We start from the raw sequence: 15,410 nt of genomic DNA on the forward strand, positions 1-15,410 counted from the left end.
GATTTGGCAGGAGGTTTAACAATTCCCAACTTGAAACTATACTACAAATCCACTGTGATAAAAGCATCATGGTACTGGCAAAGAAAAAGACCCGAGGCTCTCTTTCTCTCTGCTCTCTCTCTTCTTTCCTTTCTCCCTCTCTGATCCCACTCCCTGAATAAAGTCTCCAGTCAGAAAAAACAACAACAACAAAAAACAAAACAAAAAAGACCTGAGGATGATTGGAATAGATTAGAAGATATAGGAACAACTCCAGATGTACTCAGCTACTTCATCTGTGACAAAGGAGCCAACTATCCTCCCTGGAGGAAAAATAGCCTCTTTAATATATGCTGTTGGATAAACTGGATTTCAACCTGCCAAAGATTAAAAGTTGATCCTTATCTTTTACCATGCACTAAATTAAAATCCAAGTGGATTAAAGATCTAAATATTAAAAAAGAAACACTAAATTTGCTGGAAGATAAGTTAGGCAGACAACTCTTGAAGAACTCTTGAAGGCATTAGCATAGGAAAAGACTTTATGAACAAATCCTCAGCAGCACAGGAACTAGCACAAAGAATCAACAACTGCGATCTCATATTATTATTATTATTTTTTTTAATTGAGTTTATTGGTACATTTAGGGATACAGTACAGTTACATTCATTGTTGGGATCATGTACCTTTACATGGCAAGTCTTGATTCTCATTTTTTCCCCTTACCTCTGCCCTCCCTTCACCCCCTCCTCCCCTCCCCATCTACAAACACTTTATTTTCATCTTTTCATTCTCTCACATTTTTTTCTTTTCCCTTTTTGTTCTTCCCCTACGTATCACACCTTCCCTACACCTTTAGCTCCTTTCCTCCCATTTCTAAATGTCAGTAATCTTATTAGAATCTTATGCATTGTTGCAGAATATTCACACCAGGGAAACTATTTGGTATTTACACATGTGGGACTTATTTATTTCACTTAGGAGTATATCTTCAATATGTATCCATTTTCCTATGAATGAATCTATTCTCTCGCTCTTTATGGCTGAGTAATATTCCATTTTATAGAAAAACCACAACTTCTTTATCCAGTTTCCAACGGATGGGCAAATAGGTTGTTTCCAAGATTTAGCTATTACAAACTGTGCCGCTATAAACATGGGTGCACATACTTCTCTGTGATATGATTCTTTTAGTTCTCTTGGAAAGATACCCAACAGAGGGATGGCTGGGTCAAATGGAACCTCCAGTCCAAGCTCTTTGAGGTATCTCCATATTGATTTCCATAGTGGTTGCACTAGTCTGCACTCCCACCAACAATGGAGGAGGGTTCCTTTCTCCCCACAACCCCGCCAACATTTGTTATTGTGTGATTTCTTGATAGCAGCCATTCTTTGTGGGGTGAGGTGGAATCTCAGTGTTGTTTTCATCTGCATCTCTCGAATGACCAGTGATGTGGAACATTTTTTCATATATTTTCTTGCTGCTTTCACTTCTTTGTATGAGAAATGTCTGTTCATTTCGGATGCCCATTTTTGGATCGGGTCTTTATATTTGGGGGGACTGATTGTTTTGAGTTCTTTATATATCCTTGATAATAGTCCTTTGTCTGAGGTACAGCTGGTAAAAATTTTTTCCCACATTGTAGATTGTCTCTTAGTTCTGCTAATGGTTTCTTTTGAAGTACAGAAGCTTTTTAGTAAGATGAGATCCCAGTTGTTGATTCTTTCTGCTAGTTCCCGTGCTACTGAGGATTTGTTCATAAAGTCTTTTCCTATACCAATGTCTTCCAGAGTTCTGCCTAACTTACTTTCCAGCAAGTTTAATGTTTCTGTTTTAATATTTAGATCTTTAATCCATTTGGATTTTAATTTAGTGCATGGCGAAAGATAAGGGTCTAATTTTAATCTGTGACAGGTTGATATCCAGTTTTTCCAACACCATTTATTAAAGAGGCTATCTTTCCTCCACTGAGGATGGTGAGCTCCTTTGTCGAAGATGAGGTAGCTGAGTACATCTGCATTTGTTTTTGTGTCTTCCAGTCTGTTCCATTGATCCTCAGGCCTATTTCTTTGCCAGTACCATGCTGATTTTATCACAGTGGCTTTGTAGTATAGTTTCAAATTGGGAATTGTTACACCTGGTGCCATGTGACTGTTGCCTATAATGGCTTTTGCTATTCTAGGTCTCTTGTGGTTCCAAATGAATTTTTGGATTCTTTTTTCTAGTTCTGTGAAATATAGTGTTGGAATTTCAATTGGCATTGCATTGAATGTATATAGCAGTTTCGGTAGTATGGCCATTTTCACTATGTTGATTCTTCCTACCCAGGAGCAGGGGATATCTTTCCATTTTTTTATATCCTCTTCGATTTCTTTTTTCAGAGTGCTGTAGTTTTCAGTGTAGAGATCTTTTGTTTCTTTTGTTAGATTGATTCCTAGATACTTCATTTTTTTGGATGCTATTGTAAAAGGAATTTTTTCCCTTATTTCTCTTTCTGTCTGTCTGTTATTTGTGTATAGAAAGGCTATTGATTTTTGGGTATTCACCTTGTATCCAGATACTTTACTGAATCTGTCAATTAAGTCTAGAAGTTTTTTGGTGGAGTTTTTTGGATCTTCAATGTAGAGTATCATATCATCAGCAAATAATGATAGTTTAACTTCTTCCTTTCCTATCTTTATTGCTTTAATTTCTTTCTCTTGTCTAATTGCTGTGGCTAATGTTTCCAGAACTATATTGAAGAGAAGTGGCGATAGTGGGCATCCTTGTCTTGTTCCTGATTTTAACATGAAGGTTTTCAGTTTTTGGCCATTCAATATGATGTTGGCTGATGGTTTTTCATAAATAGCCTTTATTAAATTGAGGTATAGACCATCTATTCCAATTTTTTGCAGGGTTTTTATCATGAATGGGTGTTGAATTTTATCAAATGCTTTTTCTGCATCTATTGAGAGGATCATATGGTTTTTGTCCTTGACTTTGTTAATATAATGTATTACATTCACTGACTTTCGTATGTTGAACCACCCTTGCATCTCTGGAATAAATCCGACTTGGTCATGATGGATGATCTTCTTAATAATCCTCTGTATTCTGTTTGCTAGTATCTTATTAAGGATTTTTGCATCTATATTCATTAAGGAGATTGGTCTGTAGTTCTCCTTTTTGGTTGTATCTTTCTCTGGTTTGGGAATCAGAGTGATACTTGCTTCCAGGAATGAATTTGGAAGTATAGCTTCTCTTTCAATTTCATTGAAAAGTTTGAAGAGTAATGGTAGTAGTTCTTCTCTAAATGTCTTGTAAAATTCAGCAGTGAATCCATCAGGGCCTGGGCTTTTCTTTGTTGGTAAGTTTTTAATTACATTTTCAATTTCACTGATTGTGATTGGGGTGTTTAAAATGTTTTTATCTTCTTCGTTCAACTTTGGTAATTCATAAGTATCTAGAAATCTGTCCATTTCTTCTGTGTTTTCCATTTTATTAGAGTACAGGTTCTCAAAGTAGGTGTTCATGATCCTCTGGATTTCTTTCGGATCTGTTGTGACTTCGCCTTTTTCATTCCTAATTGCATGGATCTGAGCCTTTTCTTTCCTTTTTTTGATAAGATTAGCTAAGGGTTTGTCAATTTTATTTATTCTTTCAAAAAACCAGCTCTTTGTTTCATTTATTTTTTGTATCGTTTTCTTAATTTCAATTGCATTGATTTCTGCTCGGATCTTTATAATTTCCTCTCTTGTTCGAGCTTTGGGTTTTTCTTGCTCTTGTTTTTCTAGGAGTCTAAGTTTCATCGTTAAGTTGTTTATTTGAGCCCGCTCTGTTTTCCTAGTGTGGGCATTCAATGTTATGAATTTTCCACGTAGAACTGCTTTCATTGTGTCCCAAAGATTCCTGTATGTTGTATTGGCATTCTCATTTATTTGTAAAAACTGTCTAATTTCTTCTTTAATTTCCTCTGTAATCCATTGATTGTTTAGGAGAGTGTTGTTCAGTTTCCATGTGCTTGTGAAGTTTCTATAGTTTCTTGTGCTATTGATGTCTAGTTTGATTGCACTATGATCTGATAATAAACAGGGGATGACTTCAATTTTTTTGCATTTATTTAGACCTGTTTTGTGAGCCAGTATGTGGTCTATTTTGGAGAATGATCCATGTGCAGCCGAAAAGAATGTATATTCTGGTTTTTGGGGGTGGAATACTCTATAAACATCTATTAAGTCCATGTGTTCCAAAGCTTGGTTCAGTTCTATTATTTCATTGTTGATTTTCTGCCTAGTAGATCTGTCAATTTGTGATAGTGGGGTATTTAAATCCCCCACTACAATTGTATTAGTGCTTATTTGGTTTTTCATGTTACTTAATATTTGTTTTATATAGTTGGGGGCATTTATATTTGGTGCATATATGTTTATGATTGTCAGCTCTTCCTCTTGAATTGTTCCCTTTACAAGGATGTAGTGTCCTTCTTTGTCTCTCTTAATGAGTTTTGGTTTGAAATTTACTTTATCTGAGAATAAGATTGCTACCCCTGCTTTTTTCTGGACTCCTGACGCATGGAGAATTGTTTTCCATCCTTTCACTTTCAGTCTATGGACTTCCTTTTGCACTAGGTGTGTTTCTTGTATACAACATATTGTTGGATTTTGCTTCTTAATCCATTCTGCCAATCTGTTTCTCTTGATTGGTGAATTGAGGCCATTAACATTGATGGTTACAACTGATATATTTTGACTTATTCTTGTCATGTTTTTGTCCATTTGTTGACTCTTTTTACTTTTTCTCCCATCTCCTTTTAGTTTCTTGCCTTGCCTATTTGATTTGGTCTGTTGGGCCTCATGTTATTGTGAATTTCGTTGTCCTTTTCTAGGATATTGTTTAGAATTCCTTGCAGTGCTGGTTTGGTGTTCATGAAATTTCTCAGGTGCTCTTTGTCGTGGAAGTATTTTATTTCCCCATCTATTTTGAAAGAGAGTTTTGCAGGATACAAAAGTCTAGGTTGGAGATTCTTTTCTTTTAGGACTTGGAATACCTCACTCCAGGCTCTCCTTGACCTAAGGGTTTGTGTTGAAAAGTCTGCTGTGATTCTAATGGGCTTCCCTTTGCATGTGATTTGTTTCTTTTCTCTTACTGCTTGTAGTATTTTGTTTTTCTGTTGGATTTCTGGAATCTTGATTATTATATGTCTAGGTGTAGATTTTTTTTGATCGTGGCTAGTTGGGGTTCTATATGCCTCACTTATCTGTATGTCTAATTCTTCCCTTCTGTTTGGGAAGTTTTCTGTCATTAATTCTGTGAAGAGCTTTTTTATATCATTTGTGTTTTCTCCTGTTTTTTCATGAATTCCTATCAGTCTTATGTTATTTTTCTTTGTATCGTCTAGGAGTTGTTGGATTGATTTCTCATGATCCCTTACTGTTTTTAATAGACCTCTTTTTTCACGGTCACTGACTGCTATCCTATCTTCTATATCTGAAATTCTATCTTCGCAATCTTTTATTCTGTTTCGTACACTTTCAATAGAGTTTTTAATCTCCTGGATATCTGTTTGAATCTGTTTTATGGATTCCATTTCTTTCCTCTGTTGGGCATTCATTGTTTCCATGTCTTTCTTATGCTGAGTCTTCATGGCTTCTATCACAGTCTTGAGCTCATCTATTTTTTTCTCAGTTTCTGCTCTAGAGTCTCGAATCATGACTTCTATTTTGCTCATCATCTCTCTGGCTAGCTGGGAAATTATTTCTGATTTGAATTTTTCTAGAGCCTGATTGATCAATTTTGTTACCTCCTGTGCTATGGGTCCAGGGAGTCCTGTTGGTTCACTATCAGACTTTTCATCCTCATTTGTCCTACTATTTGCTATTGGTGAACTGGATATTTGTTTTTGTGTCTTGCTTAAGTGTTTTCTCATTTTTATTTTTATTGTTGGGTTGTCCTTCTTTAATTTCTGGGTATTACTTAAATCTTCCTAATATAGTTGCGTTTTAGCTTTTGAGTTTCTAATGACTCATAGACATTCTCGTTTTCATAATATCAGAGAAAACAACTCTTTAAATCAATCACCACTCTTTGTCCCAATTGATACATTCAGCAGCCCAATAGGATCAGGCACAGCTTGCCAACTGACCACTTATGGTAGTCATTAATGTATCACCTTTAACTCATGTGAATTAGATTAATTTCAAGAAGCAGCTCATAGTATGTTTGCAGTGAATATTCTTTTCAATATGGCATCTTTACCATTTAGGATGGGGGGTTCGACTTAGAACAAGAGGATTAGATAAGTGAAAGAATTAGAGCAGGTTTGAAGTGAATCCAGAGGTTGTAGAATTACCTTACTATCTTTACAAAGCTATTAAGTTCAGGGGGGATAGAGAGAGTGCAGGAATAAGGACAGGAATATATCCCCTTAACAGTAACAGGCGCTTGCCTTCCCTTGAAGGTACAGAGCCATGAGTGAGGTAAAATGACTGGAGAAAAGAACATAAAGAGAAACCCGTCCTAAAAACAAAAAATAAAAAAAGAAGTCTGAGTTCTTCAGGAACTGGAATAAAAAGGGAGATGAGGGACACTATGGTGGAGCAAGAGACTGAGTTGGAGAGACAGGACAGAAAAAAGAAAGAAATTTTAGGGTGGAAAGAGGAAAAAAGAGACAAGAGAGAGGGAAAGAAAAAGAATTTGAAGGTCCTCTTTCAGGCTATCTCTGATCTCATATTATACCACATGCACAGTCATATGCGGAACCCAATCCCCTGGTCTTAGCTAGCCAATGGCTGTTCCTCACGACTGAGACTGAACACAGTCTACAAGGCCTAACTTTAGTTTCCTTACCCTCAGGGTTGAACTCCACTCCTTTCTATTACAGGTTTCCCCTGCCCTTTCTTTAAAGATGTTCAAAGTTTGGAGCTCAGAAAACTACCCTTCATGGGAACCTATGCCTCTGCAGAGTTGGTCTAAGGACTGGCCCGATCAGGAGTTTTGAGAACGGGGGGGGGTCGTGTGGGTGTTTCAAGGCTACCTTCCTTCCTGGGTCTGTTGTCGCATAGGCCGGGAGCTCGCGCGCACGCCGCCGGTGATCGCAGGCAGGCAGGCAGGCAGGCAGCTGAAAAAAAAAACCCCCGCGATCTCATATTATTAAAAAGCTTCTGCTCTGCAAAAGAAACCACCAAAAGAGCTAAGAGACTACTTACAAAGTGTGAAAAAATTTTTACCAGCTGCTCCTCAGACAAAGGACTATTATCTAGAATATATAGAACTCAAATCGCGCGCACGCCGCCGGTGATCGCAGGCAGGCAGGCAGGCAGGCAGCTGAAAAAAAAAACCCCCGCGATCTCATATTATTAAAAAGCTTCTGCTCTGCAAAAGAAACCACCAAAAGAGCTAAGAGACTACTTACAAAGTGTGAAAAAATTTTTACCAGCTGCTCCTCAGACAAAGGACTATTATCTAGAATATATAAAGAACTCAAAACAACCAGCCCTTCCCCCAAATATAAAGACCCTATTCAAAAATGGGCATCTGAAATGAGCAAACATTTCTCAGACAAAGAAGTAAAAGTAGTAAATAAATATATGAAAAAATGTTCTACATTATTTTTCATCTGAGGGATGCAGATAAAAACAACTCCGAGATTTCACCTCACCCCACAAAGAATGGCTGCTATCAAGAAATCACACAATAACAAATGTTGGCAGGGTTGTGGGGAGAAAGGAACCCTTCTCCATTGTTGGTGGGAGTTCAAATTGGTGCAACCACTATGGAAATCAGTATGGAGATACCTCAAAGAAGTAGGACTAGAGGTTCCATTCAACCCAGCTATCTCTTTACTGGGTATCTTTTTTTTTTGTACTGGGGATCAAACTCATGTCCTTGTATTTGCAAGACAGTCACCCGAACCACTGAGAGAAATCCCAGCCCTCTGCTGGGTATCTTTCCAAAAGAATTAAAAAACATACCCTAGTGATATATGTGCCCCGATGTTTACAGCAGCACAGTTTGTAATAGCTAAACTTGGAAACAGCTCAGTTGCCCATCAGTTGGAGATTGGATAAAGAAGATATGGTTTTTCTATAAAATGGAGTACTATTCAGCCATAAAATGAGAAACTAGAGTCATTCATAGGAAAATGGATGCATATTGAGGCCATACTCAAGTGAAATAAATAAGACACATGTGTAAATACCAAATAGTGTTTCTGGTGTAAAAAACTAAAAGTGTAAATAAGATCCAAATGGTAAAATTGACAATGTGAAATAGGAAGAAAAGAGCTAAAGGTGTAGGGGAAGTGGGAAGGCTAGGGGAAAGGAAATAGGAAAAAATATGAGAAAATGAAATAATGGAAACAAAGTTTTTGTAAATAGGGAAGGGTGGAGGGGGTGAATGGTGTGCAGGGATAAGGGGAAAAGTGAGAACCAAGATCTGTCATGTAAAAGGAACAAGTTCCCAATGATGAATGTAACCATACTTATACCTAAAATGCACCAATAAGCTCAATGCAAAAAAAAAAAAAAGCCAGGGGCTACTTGTGTAATAAGTCAAATGGAACATGAATCTGCACTTGTGGTGTTTATGGGAAGAAGTTAAAAAGTTCTTTGTGACTGGGAGAGTTTCAGTGGCTTGTGGATCTTTAGTTATTTTCTTGCTTGTCAAAATCTGAAAATATGAGTCCCCCCCCTTTCCTGTCTTGAAATTATAGTGTCTTGTTTGACAGGTAATCCACTGAAAAGTGCAATACATTAAAACTAACTCCCATCTTGGTATTACAGTTGAGACTTCTGAGGCAGGAGTTAATTATGCCTTTGAAATTTGTTAATAGCAGTGACTACATACTTCCAAATCTTCTACAATGTGTATTATGAAGAGGAAAGTATTCTCACATTTCAAAAGATAATGCAACTTTAAGTGTATAAATCATATGCTTGTCTTATTTGTGGACTTGAAAGACTACTGACAAATGTTCAAATGAAACTGTGTTATTGTAGGAACTCAACTTTAGACAGGTGGCTTATTGAGTTCTGCAATAAGAAGCCATTTAATAAATTGCCTGTATTATAAAATTTATCAATTTCAATTGAAACAATCTCCCTCTACTTGAAGAGACACATGAGTCCATGAACATTTTAAACCCACCCTTACCTGAAAATATCTTTTTTTTTTCCAGCTTTTGTTTCTACCAGTCAGATGTCATACATGGCTACTGATGGCTGTGCTCTTGTAAGTATCCTTTGGAACACCCTGGGCTTTACATAAAGTGAAATGGATGAATAAGTGAAATAGTAGACAAGTTATTTTAAGTTTGGGTCTCTGTTTATTGTCCTCCATTTCATTAGCTACAGTGGAATCAAACGATACTATTATGTTCCAAGGCCATATAGTCACTAAGCATTTAAGAATTCTCACCATTCAAGATCAAGAAGTGCAGTCATGTGCTGGACACAATTATCTCTATCTTTTAAGGAAATGCAAACTATGGTATTAGGACAATCTCTCTGGCAACCATTATTTTAAAAACTATGTTTAAATAATTCTATTGAAATTGTGGGATGTAAAAAAAGACAATTTTTTGGCTACCTGCTTAAGATAGTTACGGAAAGTGAGCAAGTGTATTATCTGCTCAACACAGGTGAGAAACTGATGCAAGGAAAATTTCATAGGTTTATTTTAGCATGGAATTTCTAATCGAAAGGGATGTGGCATGGGACTGTGAAGTGTGCATCTTTTGGAAAATCTAATGACTTTATGATGGAGGGAGGTACAGGACAGTTTGGGAGTAAAGCTGAAAGCTGAGAGCAGAGCCAGAAGTGACATATCAGAAGAGAGTACAGACTTCCTGCCAAACTGGGAAGGTGGACAATGGTTTCTGTACAAATTAGTCAATGCCTGACAAGGCAGGTTTTGGTAATAGTGATTAAGGAGTGGAGTTAACTGGACAGCTTCTGGACTGGACACCTTACTAAAAAGCAGTTGATAAATTTCCTGAGTGGTTTGCTTACAATTTCCTATCCCATGAATACAATGAATGCACTTTAAATATTTGTGATAATTCTGAATAAAGAAGAAAAGCTTGTTAGCGATGAAAAGTAGTGGAAATGTTGGGAGTCAAGAATGCAGAAAACCAAAAATAAAAACAAATTATAGTCAGTCGTATATTCTTAGAAATTTGTCATCTAAATTGTGGAGAAAAGAAAGGAGTGATCCTTTAGACATTAACGGCTGCGGATATTTTGATAATAGAATGTGGGTCATTATAATGAAGAATAAGAGCAAGAAGAATAAATGAGGCTGAAGTAAGAGACTTTTACTAGGAGCTTTTGTAAAAGTTTTGTAAAGTCCAGGGTAATAAAAGAAGGTCTGGTGGTCATTGCTAAAGCAAATGGATATCACAGATCTGTAGAAATGGTCAGGAAGGCTGATGTTCAGAGTGACCGAAGTTCCTGAAAAAATTTTAAAGGAAAAAAATACAATTACTTATAAGCAGAAATGAAAGGAAGTATTAGGATGATCAGATCCTAATATTTAACACTTGCCTTGTTTCACATTTTCCACTGATAGAATCTGATATTCAAATTGGAAGAAGTTCATCTTATGTGTTTTAGAAGAAATGGAAATTAGGTAATAAGAGAGCATGTAAGCACTTTAGTGAATTCATTCATCCACTGAAATTCTCATTTAATTTCTACCCTACTTCCATCCTGTATCAAGATAGGAACTGGAGACTTAATTGAATTTAGATAAGGTAAAATCTCCACATCTTAAAAAAGCTGTAATTTAGGTTTTACAACAAAGATCACAGACCTTATCGTCAAAGAACTAGCATGTCCTGTATCATCCCCAATCTAGAGCCATTTTGCTGCAACATGTAATCTGCTTCCATACGTCCTGGGCGCAAATAAATTCTGTTCGTTAGTGGAAACTGACTATTTATAGATCATTATTTCACGAGCCATCCACCCTGAGACCCAGTCAGCTCCCCTTTCGTGTCTGTTCACCTGTTACTTGTCTCTCAGAGCCGTTAGCGTCTGGGTGGGACTGCTTCATATCTCTCTTAGGCATTTATTCCAGCTGCTTTTCCATTAGCCTACTTTATCGTTCCATTCAGAAAATCAGTTCAATTTTTCTGCTGTCATTTGTTGCCTTAATACCAGGTAGCACCGGAGACCTGTTTTTGTGCTAGGTAGTTTCAGTATACTTAACACATGGAACCCAGTCACATCTTGGATCATGCTTCACTGACACGGAACTAACATTTACTGAGCTATATGTGCCGAGCAGTATGTTACCTTCTCACAACATTCTAAAGGTGCATTTGATGCTCCTAGCATGATGGTGATTGAAGTTGGTGTAGTAAATGGGGCTCAGAATTTTAAACTAAATTCTAAGTATCAGAAATTTTATAATATTTAATACTAACATTTTTTTGTTAAGATGAGTTCTTTGCTACCTAGTAGCATTCTTTTCTTTCTTTTAAAGGAAACAGTAGAATCTTCAAAATTAAAGCTGAATATAGAGCCAAAAGTTCACCAAGTTCTGCTTCTATATCTTAAATATTTTTCCATCCTTATAGCCATACTTCTCCCTTTCCTAGTCTCACTAGACTTTTGTCTCTGTACTTGTTCCCCTCTGATCCCCTTGTCATAAAAATCACCAGGGTGAATTTTCTTAAATGCAAGTCTGATTTACTAGCTTATGTTGTGCCCATGGCTGCCTATGGATCTCCATAGAACTTTGCAGTCTAAAATGTAACTTAGAAGGCCCTATGTGACATGACTTTGTCACTGGTATTGTGGCAAAGCAGAGCAGCTCAGTGCTGCAGCCACGTGCCACAGCTGTGAGGCACAGCTGAATGTTATAGCTAAGTGTCACAGTTCTGGGTTGCAGCTATTGCGATTTTAAGACTTGAGAATCTGAAGGTCATTTGAAGAGGCATGTTGTGCTGGTGGTCTCAGAGCTGGCAGGCTCAGAGGAGTTCATACCTCGAAATCGGAGCACTTCATCAGAGATGGGAGCCTCAGGGTAGGTGAGCATGCGCACTGAAGAAGGGGGAGGAGCTAAAGGACATTCCTGTAAGGGGCAGAGGTAACAGAACATTGAAAAGTCACACAATTCAATCAGTTACAAAACATTTTGATACATTGGGCAGGAGCATTGGAGCACAAACTGTTACATTTCTGAAATGAAATATTTTATGGAAAAAAACCATGGAGGCAAGGCGAGGACAAGGCAAGGACCTGTCTTATTGTGTATATCATGTTATTGCTCCATCAGTATAGTGCTTCTCTCCTCTAATCTATGGGTGATGCATGCTGGATCAAACCTGTGTTGCTGTATCAGATCCTATTATATGTAGGTCTTTATACTTCAAGTCTTTCATATAATCAACTCATGGGGGGCCTTCTCTGACCTTTCATTTCTGGGTAATTTACCTCTTTCATGTGTGATTCAGTTGTACCCCATTTTAGCACTTACCTGCAGACCTCATTATCCTTGTTTGGTTATCTGTCTTCCATGTTTAATGGAAGCTGTATGAAAGTTTGTTTGCCATTGAACTTCTGGTCTTTGCCACTGAGTAACTGAGTAAGAAGTTATTGTTGAAGAAAGAAAGCCATATTTTACAGATTGTGGTCTGATGGAAAGAATTAATGGAAATATTTTTAGAATCTGGATCACGATTTCTTGGAAGATCTTCAGCATAATTATTAGATTTGATAATCCCTAAACAGCTTTAAGAATCCATTTATGTAGTCCTTGATATTAGTAAGACATTCTTTGCACTGATCATTCTATGGTGATAAAAATTATTATAACCTAAACCAGTACTGCATTATTTTTTTTAATAATTAGTTCCTCTTTAAAATGAATGAATGAATCAAATAATTAGTATAGACTACTATAAATCTTCAAGGCTTGATGAGAAAGTACTTTGGTCTTAGATTTTGGTAACAATGTTTCCTACAAGAACAGAAAATAGCCTCCTTTTAAAAATATTATTAAATGGATACCTATTGAGGTTATACTCCTGAATGAAATAAGTCACACATGTGTAAATACAGAATAGTGTCTCTGGTGTGAAAAGCTATCATAGTACATACGATCCTCATGAGGTAGTTGACCATGTGAAATAGGGAGAAAGGGGCTGAAGGTGTAGGGAAAATGGGAGGGGTGGGGGAAAGGTACTAAGGGAAAATTAAAAAACACGAGAAAAGGAAAAAATGGAAATAAAGTGTTTGTAAATAGGGAGGGGAGGAGGGGGTGAAGGGAGGGCATGGACAAGGGGAAAAAATGCGAACCAAGACCTGCCATGTAAAGGTACAAGATCCCAATAATGAATGTAATTGTACCGTATGCCTAAAATGTACCAATAAACTCAATAAAAGAAAAAATATTATTGAGTTTATTGGTACTTTTTAAGTATACGGTACAGTTACACTCATCATTGGGATGTTGTACCCTTAAATGACAGATCCTGGTTCACATTTTTTCCCTTTACCCCTGCCCTCCCTTCACTCCCTCCACCCTCCCCTAAAAAATAGCCTCCTTTTAAGAATGACAAGAAGCAGAAGAAATGAGACAGACATTCCCTTGCTCTATTATTCTTAGTTGTTTTATCCAAAGCACTTAAAAGCTCTTACTTTGCAAGATGGCTATAGTGGAGAAGAAATGTTAGAATTATATCAGACCAAAGCTTTATTATGGTGTTTTCTGAAGAATATTTTAAAAACAGAATTCCTTCATTACATATAGCCAGAAGATAAAATGTCAAGTGAAAAAACTGTTCCTGAAACCAAAGTCTATGCATCTAAGTCATGATTACTCTGCTCAGTTTTCATGATGCTAAGGAAAAGTTCCATGAACGTAAATGAACATGTATGTCTGACACTGTGTCTGGTTATTTGCTGTCATCTGGATTCTTCTGTGGGGTGAAGGTGGTACTCACCTCGATGGCACTTCTTTTGTTGGCTTCACAAAAAAGTCTTCCTTTATTACTTCCAAGAAAACTTCTTGCCTGTTATATATTTGACCAGCTTGGGCCTCATTTCTATCCTATGCAATCTACCCCGCACAAGAGTGAAGTAATGGTCAGTGTCAAGAGACTGCTTAGCATGTCTGCTCTCACTGGGCTGCGTGTGGGAAGGCCTTGGGAGCTGTCTGGGGACAGACAGGGGTAGGAGGAGCTCGTTAATTAGCTGGCATTGGTTCCCATGTCATTCCTGCTTCAGCCATTCTCTCTTTCTTGGGTTCCAGATTCTCAGTACTGAGACAGTTGAGACAGGATATAGGAGAAAGCTATTGTGCTTCCTAAGGAAAAAAATACTTTAGGTAGAACTAGAAGTTTGTTCATTAAAAGTCCATTTTATCTTCAAGGAAATACCAAGAGGCACATCTCCACATGGGTTCAAGTTTAATGTTGGTCAATCCCATGGTTTTTCTGTATTTGAGGGAGAGAAATCCACTGGAGCAACTTTTATGTTGCCTGCATTTGCTGACATAATTTGCTAGTGGAGGCAGCCTGTGGCTCTGAGTTTTCAGGCTGTAGATGGCTTTCCAGACACTGTGAAGTCCTCACTATATTCCAGACACACAGAAAGGCACACAGAAGGCATCATAACAAGTAAAAATGGATATCTTTTATGGTTTTTTCTTTTTATTGAGTTTATTGGTACAATCTAGGTATATAATACAGTTACATTCATTATTGGTATCCTGTACCTTTACATAATAGGTCTTGATTCTCATTTTTTCCCCTTGTCCCTGCCCTCCCTTCACCCCATCCTCCCCTCCCCATTTACAAATACTTTATTTCCAAAAATGGGTATCTTTTATCTTATGTGTCAAACACTGGGCTAGGTTCTAGGTATTGAGGGCATGACATACATGCTCAAGAATATTAATTCTATATTGAAGTCTTGGCCAATGATGGGCTTACTCTTAAAAGGTTTTAATGATTTAGTGGTCTGTTTCAGGGACTGTTGCAGGTGTATCCTGTAGATGGGGAGACCAGGAGTGAAATGCTCATTGGTGTGTAGAGAGCTGTTAGGAATCTGACTATGGTATCAGCTATGAAGATGGAGAAGGGAGAGGGATTCTATAAATATTAAGAGACACTCAGGACAGGGGTGGTAGCTGAATAAATATGTGGCATGGGAGAAGGCAACCTGAAATTACTCCCAGGTTGTAGGTTGGATCACTGGGGTGAATAAGAATGTACCACATGAATCAATAAACAAATAAATTGCAATATTTATTTCAAAGGCAACCTACAATGTGGGGAAAAAATTTTTACCAGCTGCTCCTCAGACAAAGGACTATTATCTAGAACATATAAAGAACTCAAAACAACCAGCTGCCCCCAAATATAAAGACCCAATTCAAAAATGGGCATCTTAAATGAGCAAACATTTCTCAGGCAAACAAGTAAAAGCAGTAAATAAATATATG

At 37.3% G+C, this 15,410-nt stretch overlaps 1 protein-coding gene across 1 annotated transcript in view; it reads left to right on the plus strand.

Annotated features, from left to right (window-relative positions):
* Ipcef1 (interaction protein for cytohesin exchange factors 1) overlaps positions 1–15,410 on the plus strand; it is a 164,532-nt gene that overhangs the window by 71,888 nt on the left and 77,234 nt on the right. Inside the window, exon 3 of the mRNA XM_010628875.2 lies at positions 9,136–9,188. Within this exon, the coding sequence (XP_010627177.2) occupies positions 9,136–9,188 (53 nt within the window). The remainder of the gene's footprint in view (positions 1–9,135; positions 9,189–15,410) is intronic.

The sequence above is a fragment of the Fukomys damarensis genome, unplaced genomic scaffold (genome assembly GCF_012274545.1).
Source record: "Fukomys damarensis isolate Sample0158 unplaced genomic scaffold, DMR_v1.0_HiC HiC_scaffold_14, whole genome shotgun sequence".
NCBI classification, from domain to species: Eukaryota; Metazoa; Chordata; class Mammalia; order Rodentia; family Bathyergidae; genus Fukomys; species Fukomys damarensis.